The sequence below is a fragment of the Primulina huaijiensis genome, chromosome 11 (genome assembly GCF_012295235.1).
Source record: "Primulina huaijiensis isolate GDHJ02 chromosome 11, ASM1229523v2, whole genome shotgun sequence".
NCBI classification, from domain to species: Eukaryota; Viridiplantae; Streptophyta; class Magnoliopsida; order Lamiales; family Gesneriaceae; genus Primulina; species Primulina huaijiensis.
The window spans coordinates 9,610,899-9,628,247 of NC_133316.1; the positions used below are offsets into that span (position 1 = coordinate 9,610,899).

General features: G+C 39.6%; 1 protein-coding gene across 1 annotated transcript; it reads right to left on the reverse strand.

Annotated features, from left to right (window-relative positions):
- Positions 1–680: 680 nt before the first annotated feature.
- On the reverse strand, positions 681–3,831 carry LOC140988348 (uncharacterized). The gene is made up of 6 exons (XM_073457377.1): positions 3,142–3,831; positions 2,571–3,006; positions 2,077–2,453; positions 1,862–2,023; positions 980–1,153; positions 681–860 (listed from the first exon to the last, which is right to left on the reverse strand). The coding sequence occupies exons 1-6, from the start codon at positions 3,829–3,831 to the stop codon at positions 681–683; spliced, it is 2,019 nt and encodes a 672-aa protein (XP_073313478.1).
- Between the last annotated feature and the right edge of the window lie 13,518 nt (positions 3,832–17,349).

Genomic DNA, 17,349 nt, shown 5'->3' on the forward strand with positions numbered 1-17,349 from the left:
TGATTGCAAACTTCCCCAAAACTTCGAAGCAAACCTTGGATCACGATCGGATACTATGGTTACTGGCACACCATGCAATCTTACTAAATGATCAATGTACAGTTTCGCCATTTTCATATAAGTACATGTGCGACCATACGGAATAAAATGAGCTGATTTAGACAATCTGTTAACAATCACCCAAATCGCATGACAAACACGATTAGAACGAGGTAAATGTGTCACAAAATCCATAGCAATGTGCTCCCAGTTCCACTGCGGCACTTCAAGACTATGTAACATTCCACCACGTCTCATTTTTTGGCTTTAACTTGTTGACACGTAAAACATTTAGCCACAAAATGAGAAATATCTTTTTTCATACCTTCCCACCAATAATGAGCTCTTAAGGTATGATACATCTTTCAAATTCCTGGATGAATACTGTGTCGACTACATTGTGCTTCACGTAGTGTAGCTTCTTTCAGATCTATCAAATTAAGAACCACAAGTCTACCATTAAACCGTAGACTACCATCTGAGGAAACACTAAACTTGTCTGTCTGGCCTGTTCGAGATAATTCTTTTAATCTATGAATGTGCGGATCGGTCTTCTGTGCTGATTTGATGCTGGATAAAATCTGTGGCTCGACTTGAATAGATGATACTATAAAGTAATCTCCATTGATCTGATAAGTCCATCATGAAGTTCCCAAGTGCTCGTGAACTTTAGAGATAGTCAAAGATGTCAGCATAGCATTCTGAACTTTGCTGCTGAGAGCATCTGCAACAACATTCATTCGATCTGGTTGATACTGAATCTCATAATCAAAGTCTTTAAGCAACTCCATCCATCGATGTTGTCTCATGTTCAAGTCAGGCTGTGAGAAAAGATATTTAAGACTCTTGTGAACTGAATAAATCACAAACTGCTCACCGTACAGATAATGACGCCATAACTTCAAATAAAACACAATGGTAGCCACTCTAAGTCATGAACTGGATATCGGGTCTCATGCGGCTTCAACTGACGAGAAGCATATGCAATCACTCGCCCATTTTGCATTAAAACACAACCAAGTCCATTTAGAGATGCATCTGAACAAACACCATATCCACCTGAGCCTGATGGCAAAGCTAGCACTGGAGCTGTTGTCAACTTTTCCTTCAAAGTCTGAAAACTTGACTCACATTCATCAGTCAACACAAAACGTCAATCTTTTTGCGTTAATTGGGTCGTAGGCCTTGTTATAATAGAAAATCCTTCAATAAAACTCCTATAATATCCTGCTAATCCCAAGAAACTGCGAATATCGAAAATATTCATCGGTGTTGGCCAATTGATAACAGCTTCCACTTTACTAGGATCCACTGATACTCCTTGAGCTGATATAACATGACCCAGAAATACGACTCTGTCCAGCCAGAATTCACATTTAGAAAATTTTTCATACAATTGCGCTGCTTCTATTTTTGGGAGAACTAACCTTAAATGTTCTCGATGCTCCTTCTTTGTCTTTGAATAAATCAGAATGTCATCTATGAAGACGATAACAAATCTGTCTATAAATTCTCGAAAAACACGAAACATCAAATCCATAAAAACCGCTGGAGCATTAGTCAATCCAAAAAGCATAACTAGAAATTCATAATGTCCATAACGTGTTCGAAATGCTGTCAAAGGAACATCTTCCTCTCGAACCCTAAGTTGATGATATCCAGAACGAAGATCGATCTTTGAATACACTAATGTACCCTCCAACTGATCAAACAAGTCATCGATACGCTGTAGAGGATACTTATTCTTCACAGTAGCTTTGTTCAACTGCTTTTAATCAATGCACATTCTCATCGTTCCGTCTTTCTTCGTTACGAACAATACCGAAGCTCCCCAAGGTGACATACTTGGTCTAATATAGCCTATTTCCAGTAAATCCTGTAATTGCTCTTTGAGTTCTTTCAATTCCGCTGGAGCCAAACGGTATGGTGCTCTAGAAATAGGATTTATCCCGGACACCAACTCAATGCTAAAATCGATTTCCCTCTGGGGTGAAAATCCAAGAATCTCATCGGGAAATACATCACGGAATTCCTTACAACAGGAATATCTGAAACTTCAAATCCGTTTCCCTGAGTCGCATCAACTGCATAGATCATGAATCTTTCATTTCCTGTTGACAAGAGTCTAAACATTTCCATTGCTGACACTAATGGAATACGTGATTGCGAATCACTACCGTAAAAATTCCATTTACTGTCAAAATACATTCTGAATCTTACAACTCCATGGAAACAATCAACGGTAGCTTGATAATTTGACAAAGTATCCATTCCCAAAATACAGTCGAAGTCAGACATATCTAGCTTGATGAGATTAGTTATCATAATATTATCATCGAATCTAATCACACAATTCAGAATTATCTCATGAGTCATCAAACACACACCGGCAGGTGTAGAGACTGACACAGTATCTATCAACGGAGTAGTAGCAATCTCATGCTCATCAACAAATACAACAAATACAAATGAATGAGATGCTCCTGTGTCTAACAGTATACGCGCAGGATGATTAAAAATAAGGCATATACCTGCAATAACTCCGCCTGGTGCGTCTTGAACTTGATCCTGAGTTAAAGCATGAACTTGAGCCTGCTGTGGCCATGGAAAACGCTGTGGAACAAAACCTCTAGGCTGAGGATAGCGAGACTGCTGAAAATACTGAGTCGGAACAAAAGGTCTAGTTGCTTGTCCTCTAAAACCCTGACCAAACTGAGGTTGCTGAAATTGTTGTCTTACTGCATTTGGACATACTCTAGGATAATGTCCAACTTGCCCACAAATATTACAAGATCCATGAACTCCCGTACACTGAGTACTGATATGCTTACCACCACAACAATCACAGAATACTCCACCTAGTGACCCAACTGAACTTCCACGCTGATTGCCGGAACTAGAAGAACTACTACAAGTCTGTTTCTTGAACTGTTTTCCTTTGGCCTTAAAGTTTTTCTGCTTGGGTTGCTGTTATGAATGCGAAGGCTGATACGGAAGTAAAGGTCGGTATAGTGGTGCACCCACTGGCATCGGCACATTGCCTCCAAAACTCTGATGAAAACATGGTTGAACTGACTGTGGTTCTGCCAAAAGTAGACTTGCCTCCACATTCTTGGCTTTCTCTACAGCATCGGCATAATTAACAGGCGCTCCAGCTACTACTAAAGTACAAATGGTTAGATTCAATCCTTGCATAAAATGTGATAGCTTGTTCCGATCACTGCTAGCAACATGAGGAACATAGGCAAGAAGTGCTAAGAATTGAGAGGCATACTCTACTACAGTCATGTTACCTTGAGTCAATATATTGAATTCAGCTTCCTTGGCCGAATAATACGAAGGCGGTGAATACTCCCGAGCAAACTGAGCGCAAAATACATCCCAAGTAACTCTTTCACTTGATTCCTTCAGAGCTTCCTCAGTAGTTTCCCACCATAACTGAGCTCGGTCTTTTAGTTGACAAATAGCCAACTTAAGTTGCAAATCAGGAGTGTACTCCAACATATTAAACAAACCCTTCATACTTTTTAACCATGCTACAACTTTCTCACCATCTTCATTCCCAAAGAATCGAGGAGGACGCATGTTCGAAAATCGGGATATAACCAGTTCCATTTCACCCATTCCTCTAGTCAACTGATCCACTTCATGCTCAACGTTAACATTTCGTGCTTCACCGCGAGGACGACGACCTCGTCTTCCCCATTCAGTCTCATTAAGTCTTCTTACATTAGGAGCTTCAGATTCCTGAACAACTTTCTTCCCTTTTCTGCCCTTACGTCCAGGTGCCATCTACCAAATACAAGGATTTAATCCACAGGCAGAAAACAAAATAATCGGCTTAGTATAAGAGCATAAACTTCAACTAATACGCTCTAGTCATGCTGACACAATTAATTCCAAACATAGAAACAAGTAAGAGCAAATAATCAAACATATGCACAATCATTTTATTTGTGTCTAAACTCGAGTGTCCTAGACTCTGATTCGAGCGTATCCCAGTTACGCTCTGATACCAAACTGTCATGGCCCGTGCACTTAATTAATATTTAATTATCAAACAACAAGGATTATTAGGTGTAAACAGCGAAAACGAGTTTAAAAAGTTCTTTAGGGCCTACAGAAATTTCGGCATGACCTCCCCGTAAGTAGGACATCCCAAAAATTTCAAAACACAATAACAATAATATACGCTCGAAAATAACATCAAGTTCACAAACAACCAAACACATATCCTACAGCCGCACTGGCCAGGATTAGACACAACATACCACAAATAAATGTTAGAGTAGGTGCCCGTCGAGCCAAGTGTTGGCCGAGTGTTCACAATGAAACTTTGTGTATAAGCAATCTTTATTTTAATAATATTTGAAATTATTATTTTGGCACATCTTTATCTGTATACTCATGCTAGTTGCATAGATAAAGCCCTTGGATATACAAATAGTAGAAAGAATATGATATGCTCATATGATGAGTATCATGAAACTCATTTTGCAATACTGTATATTCTAAACAGTTCTTAATCGATTCAGCCGCCGCTAAGAAGGATATAGGCCGCTCGAGTTCGAGTATGGATATCCTATGTGTATGTAGTTTGAAATCTCTGATCAGAGTATGGTGGTAATTATGAAAGGGGTTTCATAGATTACACCATCGATGCAACTACGACATGACACATAGTATCGATTCATTGACAACTCTCGATATACCAATGGTTGTCGAATCGGTCTGGATATATGAGATGAAGGGACCTTACTGTACGTAAACCATAACTGAATGGTTCTTGCAGGCACTATCATTTGATACCTACGGAATCATGTAAGCGATGCTGCTAGGCATTTAACATGATTGGTTGGGTACTATCAGACTTGAGTTCTGACGTTCTTATTATCAAGGAGTTGATAATTAGGAATGAAGCAATTGGGGTATGCTCGTATAAGGACATGTTTAGTCCGAATCACATGGAGATGTGAACCCACGGCTAGTTGTATCAATGAATCATTGAGGGCCACACAAGTACTAGTTTTCTAGATCTCGTTGAGAAGTAAAATAGTTCAATGTGTTGAACGGCTTATAAAGGAGTTTATAAGCGTAAGGAAAAATAGAAGTATGACTTCTATGAGAGAATGTAACTTTTAATTTATGAATGTGTTCCTAAAATTAAAAATTGGCCAAATAAATAATTTATTCGAAAATTGTGATTTTCATAAACATTATTATGGACTAAATTAAATTAATTGAAGTGTTGAATTAATTAAATAACATTGAGTTTTGTAGAGTCCAATTGGAATAATTATTTAACTAGTAGACTTGAGTAAATTCAAGTAATATTTAATTAGTCTCAAATATGTTTGAGATAATTAAATTAAGTCCATGGATTTTTAATTGTTAAAAATCAAATAACATTGCATGCATGGGAGGTGAATGGTTGGAGACTACTTTTTCAATCTCCAAGGCTTGGGATGCTAAAAGATGTTTTAGTTTTTCGCACAACCAAGACAAGTCATCCTTCTCCCATTCAATACTAGATGGCCGAAATTTTGGGGTAATTCTCTCAAAAAATTTTCTCTCATATTGTTCTTTAATAGTTGGAGAAACAATTATCTTCTCAAAGAAAAATGCCCTACATTTTCTAGTGCAAGTGTAAGGTGGATCTTTTAAGTTTGGTGGTGGGCTTGATTTTGAAGAAAGGACTCAAGAACAAGGAGAGCTTGTAGATTTGTCTTGTCTATGAAGAGCCAAGTTGTTTACAACTTGGTTGGAGTCATTACATCACTCTTTGAGATTGATAGGTACATTTCTAAACACACTATGAATGTCATTTTTATGTTTTTGTATTTGCTACACATTCTAGTGAGGTGTTCTAATTTTTCCTTGTTGAAAAACAATTTTAAAAACTTCCGTTGCGCATTTGAACACCCGTAACCGATCCCCTTTCAAGTGGTATGAGAGCTAAGGATACTATTTTGTGTAGCATTTACATGATATTGTATTGAGGTCGATTTCTAACAGCATGAGTTGAAGTTTTGCAACAAAAATCAAGGCAATGTGAGGGGTTTTTTTTGGGCAGCATGTTGCTGCCCATTTCGGGTAGCTCGGGTTGCCCGAGGGGCTGCCCATTTCGGGCAGCAAGGGCAGCCCGAGGGCCTGCTTGATCCCCCCTATGATTTTAATAAAAAAAATTTTTTGGTAAGTTGGCCGGAATCCGGCGACGGAGCTCCGGCGACGGCGATGATGACTAGGGTTTCCAAAAGTGTTTGGATTATCAAAGTGTCATGGGCCTTGAAGTTGTTGGGCCATTGGATGGCTAACATATTTGTGAAATTTAAATGGGCCAAAATGTTTTTGGTGAAAAATGATTTTTTGGGCCCTTAAGTTTAAATTTACAAAAGTTGCAAATATTTTCTCATGAAATAAATAATTGAAGTTGGAATTTAATTATTTATAGTAAATTGTGATTTACAAGAAATTCGGTTATAAATAAATTAATTGGAAAGTAGACAAAGGAGTTTGTATACTTTGTTAATTTAGTTTATAATCGTGGCGGTTAGTGATTGGATCAAGATATATAATATCGGATCAATTAATTATTGTGATAATTAATTGATGATGTATGATATGTGATATTATGCATGAAGGATGATCAAAAGCCCAAGCCCAATTTGCTAGGTGTATGCTAGGATATTTTGTGTTGAATGATTGTAATAATTATCAAATTTAAAGTGGGCTTGGTTTATGGCCCGTTCCCACCCCATGAGATGTATCCNTTGGGGCGATTGATCATCCTTATTTTGTTTACTGTTTATAATATATGCATGATATGTTATAAATAATGAGTATGTGCGTTATTATTATGATAATAACAAAGTTGCATGAATCCGGCAAACATACGATCAAACATGGCGAGCTTTTAAATAAAATTAATGATGAGACCTTTCAAAATTAAAAACCCTCATTTTGAATAAGATTCAAAATTAATATCAAGCCCGAAAAGGGGAATTATAAATTTGTTTATAATTTCCATGTCTTCCATCGACAATGGGTGCATGATGAACGCTACCCGTGCTCGGGGCTCGGCTCATATTATTGGGGGGGCCTTGGGTGCCGGAAAGCTGTGACATCCATTGACATGGTGATGTGAACTACGTGGAACTCCCATGATTTCGGCTCATATTATTGAGGGAACTCATGGCGACCGTCCATTAAGGTTCGACATCGATGGGTAAGGCTTGACACGTAAGGATGAACGACGTCATATTATTGGGTCCTAATCAAACGTGAGACAAAAGTTTACGTAGAGGGCTGCATGGAGATGCAATTTGAAACTTCCTTTTAGGAATTGTGATTGACTGATATTATTCGGGATCATAATTCGCTAATTGGACCTCACGTACCTACTGAGGAAAGGAGTTTCCCGTTTTCACTAGAGGGTAGTGAAAGATGTCAAAACAGTGGGATCGAAAATTTATAAAGTAAAAGTCCATACTTTATATCTTACCAAATATTTTAAAATAGTCATCAACATTTATCTGTTCTTACTTTTCAGTACAATTTGACAATGTCTTCGATTCGCAATCCGCTATCTGGAATACTCGACAAAAACATATTAACTGGACCTAATTACCTCACTTGGCTAAGAAACCTGAAAATCGTCTTGAATTCGGAAAGGATAGCATATACACTTACTGAGTCGCCCTCTGTTGAGGCTCCGACTAGCTGCACTCCTGAGGAATTACAGACTTACAAGGAATGGTGTGACCATGACTTGAAAGCCAAGTGTTATATGCAGGCTTCTATGAATGATGAGCTGCAGAGGCGTTTTGAGGATGCAAAGAGTGCTGCTGACATTCATTTTCATCTCAAGGAGCTCTTTGGAGAGCAAACACGTCCTCTTAGGCTTGCGACCGTCAAGGAGCTGATCACTTTGCTCATGGCTTATACGTAGTCTAAGTTATGGGCTCTACAGTTACTCTTGCCACTGCCTAGCTCGTTTGATACTTTTGTGGTGAATTTCAATATGAACAAGATGGAGCCGACCCTTGAGGAGTTGGTGAACATGCTTGTGACCTTTGAATCCACCATCAAGAAAGAGAAGCCGATTCTTTATGTGGGTTCTTCATCTGGTACGAAGATTGATCCACATGGGAAGGGAAAGAAGCGTTCTTTCCAACGTCCCAAGAAGAACGTTCCCTTGATGAGGCAATCTCCGAATCTCGTTGTGGCAGCCACACCAGTTAAGGCTGACAAGACTGCTGATGTATGTCATCACTGCAAGAAGCCTGGACATTGGAAGCGTAACTGCTAGGAATATCTTGCCCAGAAGGGTTCTGGAAATGGTATGTTCTATATTGAAGTAAACATTTCAATTAACTCTACTTCTTGGGTATTGGATACCGACTGTGGCTCACATCTCTGTAATGATTTACAGGTGATGGGAAGAAGTAGGAGGCTTAGGGAAGGTGAGACCTTCTTGAGGATGGGCAATGGGGCAAGAGTTGCTGCCAAGGCTTGGGAGATGTTTACTTATTGTTGAACAATGATTTTAAGTTAAAATTTTTAAGAAATGTTTTGTTTGTACCTGATTTGGTAGGAAAACATTGTTTCCATTTCTATGTTGATAAAGATGGATATTCTTGTTTATTTGGCAAAGGTGTTTGCAATATTTACAAGAATGATGTTTGATTGGTACTGGAGAACTTGAAAACGATCTCTATAACTTAAAATTGAAAGATATTCCACTAAATGTCCATTTAAAGGCAGACTCCATATGGATGGGTAAGCCTCCCAGATATTCTTATCTTAGAATATGGGGGTGCCCTGCTTATGTGAAGCAGGTGGTGGGAGATAAATTGGATAGTCGATCCATTTTATGTTACTTTGTGGGATATCCAAGGAATTCAGTTGGATACTATTTCTATCATCCCCAAAAAACAAAGGTGTTTGTTTATAGGAATGCAACCTTTTTGGAAAAGGAAATTTCTATTGGATAGAAAAAGAGAGATGATAGAACTCGAAGAGGTTCGAGAGACACCCACAATTGTAGAACCCACACCCGAAGAGCCAAGAGAGGAGATACAAGCTCCTAGAAGATCCGAGAGAGTCTCGAGACCACCTATGAGGTGTGGTCTGCTTCTTGAAGAGGGCCATGATGAGCCTATCCATGGATGTGATCCAAGGACCTTCAAGGAAGCGTTATCTGATGCCGATTCATCCAAGTGGCTTGAAGCAATGGAATCTGAGATGAATTCCATGCATTCGAACCAAGTGTGGAACCTTGTGGATCCTCCTGAGGGAACCGTTCCCATAGGGTATAAATGGATTTACAAGAGGAAACTTGGGGCGGATGGGAAGGTATTGACCTTCAAAGCGCGATTGGTGGCAAAAGGATATACTCAAAGACAAAGAGTTGACTTTGAGGAAACCTTTTCTCCAGTTGCAATGTTCAAGTCAATAAGGATATTGCTAGCCATAGCTGCATGGTATGACTATGAGATATGACAGATGGATGTTATGACAGCTTTTCTTAATGGGGATATTAAGGAAGAGATTTACATGTCTCAACCTGAAGGGTTTACATCTGTCGGAAGTGAGCATATGGTATGCAAACTTCAGAGATCTATTTATGGTCTAAAGCAGGCATCTAGGAGTTGGAACCTCAGATTCGATAGTACAATCAAAGAGTTTGGTTTTACAAAGAATCCTGAGGAACCCTGTGGGGACCCGGGCTATAACTCAATTATCTTTGGGATTAAGTAGATCTTTGCTAGAAAATGTGGGTCAAAATTTTGCCTTTAATATCAAAAACAATTGTATATAAATCATACACAAATGATATCTCTATTTTATTTCAACCGAAGTAAATACATGTCTTGATTCATTACAGTTATACGAACTGGCGTTTTAAAAACAAACAACTACAGATCAACATGTAGAACCACTAGTTCATCGTCTATGCCCGTAATCACCACGCTATGTCGATCTCTCATCTTTGTCTCGACCCTGATCCTGTCCCACCTGTTGTTATGCACACATACAGACACAACAACAGCCGGATACTCTGGTTAGAACAAATCCCAGTATAAAACATGTATACATGCAATACATAAAATCATATGCATAAGCATAAACCATGTATCAAGAATATGAATCATAATTTATGACACATTCGTGAATACAGATAAAACTCTTGACTGGATTCACATCTAAATCTAGGGATCCCGGTGGGAATAAGACGTAACAATCTCCCACCTACTCTCCCAATCGAGGTGGCGGTACGTCTTATTGCCAGACTTCGGTCCTCTCTATATCGAATATCTACAATAGGAGTCGATCTTCTCCTACGCACATCGATGCAACCGAACGTCCAATAGCTTGGCTGATCTGCCACAGACTCTCCTATCTCAATGCTTTAATATAAAGCTATATAAAGCATAAACACCTATCAAGGTATAACAATCTAATATGTGATTTTGGGCCAACTCAAACCAGATCTGATTCGAGTTATATCTCTCGGTCAAACATTGAATTATACCTTTCTTTCTGTCAATCTGATTCTGTCGAAGTCTCGAACTCAAAGCTGTCAATATCAATCTGAAATGATATATCGAATAGGCACAATATCAATACTCAACTCAACTCAGATATGTTCTGATTAATACTTAATCTAATTCAATATCGACGGCATAACGATATAGTCTTGATATCCCCGTCAACTCAGACAACAATAGATATCAAAAACAAGCCATAATCAATAGCCAAACTAATCCATAATCTCAGAAATCTGAATAATCTCAATTCAATATCTGAAAAATCATAATAAATTCATAAACAGTCTGTTCTTCAATCTGTTCTCGATTATACGATGTCTAACATGTCAAGAACCTCATATATGAATCATATCCGATTCTGACAATACCATAATTTCAGATCATATCAGAAATCAATAAAACTTACGTCCTTGTGTAGCCGTTGTCGAGAGGAGCACAGTACTGTATCCGGATCGCAAATCAGACGGGCGGATCTTGAACAAGCAAATTCTCTAAGAAATAAAAGGCGTGAGGATATTTTCTCACTTCTTGCCGCTTGCAATCTGAGGACTGAGGGATTGCATCTTATATATATGCATGGAAGTGTACAGGTGGCTTCATCTTCTTGCTGCACGTCTCGCGCATATGCGCGACCGTCACCGGCGCATATGCGCGAGACATTCTGTCTCGGCGCTCAGAAACTCTGCTGCTCGCTCATATGCGCACCTCATCTCGCGCATGTGCGTGAGTTTCTCTGGACAAATTCTCGGTGCTCAAGCATATGCGCGCACACTCTCGCGCATGTGCGTCCGAATCTCTGGAATAAGCATTTGGCTACTAGACACCCCGCGCATGTGCGCGACGTGCGCGCAAGGTTCTGTCCCGACTTCTTGGCTACTGCCCACCTCGCGCATATGCGCGCCAAATCTCGCGCATATGTGCGAGGTCCTCTGCCCTCGCGATTGGCTTCTCGCGCATATGCGCGCATCTTCTCGTGCATGCGCGTCAAGCTCTGCCCATCCTCCATGTGCTATCACATACAACCTCAATTAAAGTCTCGGATTGATCCTTCTATAATCATATGAATTCCTCAGGTACCCAATATCAGATTACGATAATCAAATCTCCGATTAACAGTATAAAATCTTCGGGCATTACATTTCTCCCCCTCTAAGAATCGATTTCGTCCCCGAAATCTCAGGCATTCAAATCATATGCAATAAACAAAGATGACATAAATAATAGTAACTGAAATAAGAACTCACATCAGTGAAATAACTCTGGGAATTCTTGTCTCATGTCCGATTCAGTCTCCCAAGTAGCTTCTTCAGTGCCATGACGACTCCATTGAACTTTCACAAGTGGAATAGTCTTCGTTCTGAGCTGCTTTTCTTTATGATCAAGAATCTGAATTGGTTTGTCGACATAACTCAATGTCTGAGTAAGCTCGGCCTCGTCTGGCTGAATAATATGAAAATCATCAAGGAGATACTTCCGCAGCATAGATACATGAAAGACATCATGTATTCCAGATAAAGAAGGCGGAATGACAAGTCGATAGGCACGATCACCAATATTTTCGAGAATCTCATACGGCCCAATATATCGTGGAGACAGTTTCCCTTTCTTGCCAAATCTGAAAACTCCTCTGAACGGTGAAATCTTCAAGAATACTCGATCTCTTGCCTCAAATACCAAAAGTCTACGTCGAACATTGGCATATTTGGCCTGTCTGTCCTGAGCTGTCTTCATTCTCTTCTGAATTAGCTTCACTTTCTCAGTCATCTCACGAATCATATCAGGCCCAAGTTCTGGTACTTCAGAGATATCGTCCCAATAAAGAGGAGATCTGCACTTCTTACCGTACAACGCTTCAAATGGTGCCATTTCTATGCTCATCTGATAGCTATTGTTGTACGAGAATTCACATAAAGGCAAAGATTCTTGCCAATTAGTGCCAAAATATAGCACTACAGCTCTCAGCATATCTTCCAGTGTCTGGATAGTCCGCTCTGACTGTCCATCGATCTGTGGATGATATGCGGTACTCAGATGTAACTTCGTACCAAGAGCTTGCTGTAAACTCTGCCAAAAGTGCGAAGGAAACCGAGGATCATGGTCTGATACAATCGACTTAGGCACTCCATGCAATCTGACCACTTCTCTGACATAAATCTCAGCCATCTGGTCATATCTGTATGTGATTTTGTATGGAATAAAACATGCGGATTTGGTTAATCGGTCAATCACAACCCAAATCGCATCACAACCTCGGGAGGAACGTGGTAACTGCATCACAAAATTAATAGAAATGTGGTCCCATTTCCATTCTGGAATATATAAACTCTGCAGTAGACCTCCTGGTTTCTTTCTTTCTGCCTTCACCTGTTGGCAATTCAGACATTTGGCTACAAACTCAGCAATATCAGCTTTCATCTGTTTCCACCAGAACTGTCTTTTCAAACCATTATACATTTTTCTGCCACCAGGATGAATACTGAACCGACTACTGTGCGCTTCTGTCAAGATCTGTTGTTTCAAGTCTGAAACATCTGCCACAAAAAGATGGTTATTAACATACAGTACACTGTCACGTACCTGATATTCTGATCGATGCCCTGTTATGACCATCTCTATCGATTTCTAAATGTTCTGATCAACCTTTTGCGCTATTTTGATTTTTACAATCAACTCTGGCTCGACTTGAATAGCACATAATCTCAGTGGCTTATAATCTGTATCAAATGCTAATCTAGACAAACAGCAATCTTCAATCAGATTTGAAACGCCTATTATCGATAAGGATAAAGCACATACTTTTCGACTCAAGGCATCTGCTGTTGCCTTTGATTTTCCTGGATAATACTTGATCTCGCAATCAAAGTCTTTCAGCAGATCAAGACATCTTCGTTGTCTCATGTTCAATTCTGACTGAGAAAACAGATACTTCAGGCTTTTGTGATCAGAGTAGATTTCAAAATTCTCGCCGTAGTGATAGTGTCGCCATATCTTGAGTGCAAATACAATGGCCGCCAATTCAAGATCATGAATTGGGTACCGAGTCTCGTGTGGCTTCAACTGTCTCGAGGCATATGCAATCACATGTCCTCGCAGCATAAGAATACATCCTAACCCTTTGTGAGATGCATAACAATATGCAACAAAATCACCCGTACCTGAAGGTATCGTCAATACTGGAGCACTAGTCAATCGTCTTTTCAACTCCAAGAAGCTAGACTCACAAGCTTCAGTCCACACAAATGGCGCATTCTTTTGTGACAACTGGGTAATCGGCTTCGCAATACTTGAAAAATCTTTGATGAATCGTCGATAGTACCCGGATAAACCCATGAAACTGCGTATATCTGGCACTGATGTCGGTCTCGACCAGGAAATCACAGCCTCAACCTTACTAGGATCAACCGAAATACCCTTTCAAGATACAATATACCCCAAAAAGACAACGTGATTCAACCAAAACTCACATTTTGACGGCTTGGCATACAATTTCTCATTTCTTAAAGTTCTCAATACAGTTCTCAAATGTTCAGCACGATCAATCTTATTCTTTGAATATATCAAAATGTCATCAATAAAAATGATCACAAACTCGTCAAGGTACTTCTGAAACACACGGTTCATTAAACCCATAAAAATGGCTGCAGCATTGGTAAGACCAAACGGCATAACAATAAACTCATAATGTCCATACCTGGTTCTAAATGCTGTCTTTGGTATATCATCCTCTCTGACTCTCAGCTGGTGATATCCGGATCTCAAATCAATCTTAGAATATACAGCAGATCCCTGCAACTGGTCAAATAAGCCGTTGATACGAGGTAATGGGTATTTGTTCTTTACCGTTGCTTTGTTCAGTTGCCGGTAATCAATAAAAAGTCTCATTGAACCATCTTTCTTTCGAACAAACAGTACTGGAGCGCCCCAAGGAGACACACTCGGTCTGATGTATCCCTTGGTTAATAGATCTTCTAACTGCATTTTTAATTCTTTCAATTCGATTGGCGCAATTCGATACAGAGCTCTAGAAATCGGAACTGTACCTGGAATAAGCTCAATGCTAAGGTAGGGCTCGATTTCAGTAAATCTACTGTATACACAAGGAATCCCTCTGCTCCTTTGTGTAATAATCGAGTCATAGATAATACAGATATTAAAGGAATCCGAGATCTGGAACCTTTACCGTAGAATATCCACTCATCAGCCATCTCAGGTCTGAATCTGACAATCTTGTGAAAACAATCAACGGTAGCTCTGTACTTGGTCAACATATCGATACCGATAATACAGTCAAAGTAAGACAATCCAAGTACAATACAGTCTAACTCAATTTCATTACCCTCAAACTGTAGCATACAATTTCTAACCGAAGTCATTGATATCAAACCACTTCCCAAAGGAGAAGAAACAGAGACAACAGTAGATAATGACTGGACAGGCAATGCATGTATCAATGCAAATCGATCAGAAATAAATGTATGGGAGGCATCAGTATCTATCAATACATAAGCAGGGTAATCACAGAGAAAACAGTTACCTGCTATAATATCATCAGGTGCGTCCTGGGCCTGTTCCTCAGTCAATGCAAAACTCGGGCCTGCTGTCTCGGAGGTTGGCTCACCGTCTGGCTTCCTCCTGGCCTCGACTGGGACTGTGCTGGTACTGGCTGAAAAGAGTGTACTGAAGATGCCTGTCTCTCCACCTGAGTTACTGGACCAGATGATCCCATACTCTGAGCTCGTTGTGCACCTCTCTGTGGATAGACTTTGGCGAAATGTCCCTGCTATCTGCAAATGTTGCATCTACCAGCCACTCCATAGCACTGCTCTGTGGGATGTCTTCCACCGCAAGTAGTGCAATACACACCTGTGTAACTCTGGCTAGGACCCCTCTGTCTCGAGCCACTGGAGCTGGATGAACTGCTGCCAGATCTCTTGCACTGTTTCCCTCTGGCTTTCAACAAATCTTTCTTACCACTGCTGCTACCGCCACTCTCGAATGTAAGAGGAGGTTGTGGAAATTGTGCGGTCGGCTGTGGAGGTCTCGGGGCCTGAACAATATACGATGCTCCTCGCTGCTTAATCAAGCCAGCTTCAGCACCTTTCGCCCTGTTCAAAGCATCAGTAAAGTTGTTTGGTCGCCCCGTATTCACCAATATAAAAATGTCAGGATTTAAACCGTTGATAAACTGATCAGCCACGGCTTCATCATTCTCTGCCGTGTGTGGAGCAAAACGTAGCAATGTAGAAAATTTGGCAACATACTCTTCAATGTTCAACTGCCCTTGCCTTAAGTTTGCAAATTCTGCACCTTTGTCTTTTCGGTAGGACACGGGAAAGAATCGTTGATAGAACTCTGCTTTGAAAACTTTCCAAGTGATCTCTGTGTCACGATGCTCCAAGGCTCTTTTCGTGGTAAGCCACCAGTTCTTTGCAACTTCTTGCAGTTGATGCCCAATAAGTTTAACTCGTCGCTCGTCAGTGTAGTCAAGAGATTCAAATAACATCTCGATGTCATCGAGCCAACTTTCACATTCAACTGAATTTTCTGTGCCCTTCAGTGTCGGTGGTCGGAATGACTGAAACCGCTTTAACAAAATTTCGATCGGTGTAGCGGTCACATCCATCGGATCATTGGATGTACTGCCCTGTTCTGGTGCCCGACGTGCTACTGGTTGCGGTACTCGTCGAGGAGGCATATTTGATTATCAAACGAATTAGTACACGATCTATACAATTTGTCTCAGTCCTTCTCTGATCATATACCTCTGATCCAGAATCGGTTCTGATTCAGTATTTGCAAATAGATGCTGTAATCAACTCAGACAACAATACAACATATAATAGTGAAAGCAATAAATCATGCTAGCACAATCAGAGCAAGGAAGAAAAATTCGTTTTACCCCCGCTCATTCTATTCTATTCAATCTAAAGGATCTATCGCTCTGATACCACCTGTTGTGGGGGCCCGGGCTCTAACTCAATTATCTTTGGGATTAAGTGGATCTGTGTTAGAAAATGTGGGTCAAAATTTTGCTTTTAATATCAAAAACAATTGTATATAAATCATTCACAAATGATATCTCTATTTTATTTCAACCGAAGTAAATACATGTCTTGATTCATTACAGTCATACAAACTGGCGTTTTAAAAACAGACAACTACAGATCAACATATAGAACCACTAGTTCATCCTTTATGCCCGTAATCACCACGCTATCTCGATCTCTCATCTTTGTCTCGACCCTGATCATGTCCCACCTGTTGTTATGCACACATACAGACACAACAACAGCCGGATACTCCGGTGAGAACAAATCCCAGTATAAAACATGTATACATGTGCTAATACTTAAATTATAATTCACCCAAGTGTAGGTTGTCTGCAAGTAATATATTTCGTAAGTACGAGATCGATCCACAGAGAGGTTATTTTAGGTATAAATTTATTAATTTATAGATTACCAAATGCAAGAACGAAGTTTACAAATTATAAATTTTGTCAAGGCTCGAGGATTTATTCTTGGTTTATGCAATATTGTTTAACTAAAAGTAAAACAAAGGAAACCACCATAAATAATGGTTCCAAGAAAATAAAAATATTTAAACACACACCTAATATAATATAGTTCCCACTATAGAAAATACCGAATTCACCGATATTTTATATATGGTACCTATGATTATATATATAACTATATAAATATATAACTGCATAAAATAAATGTTAAATTAAATCATTATATTTCATTTAGAACAACCG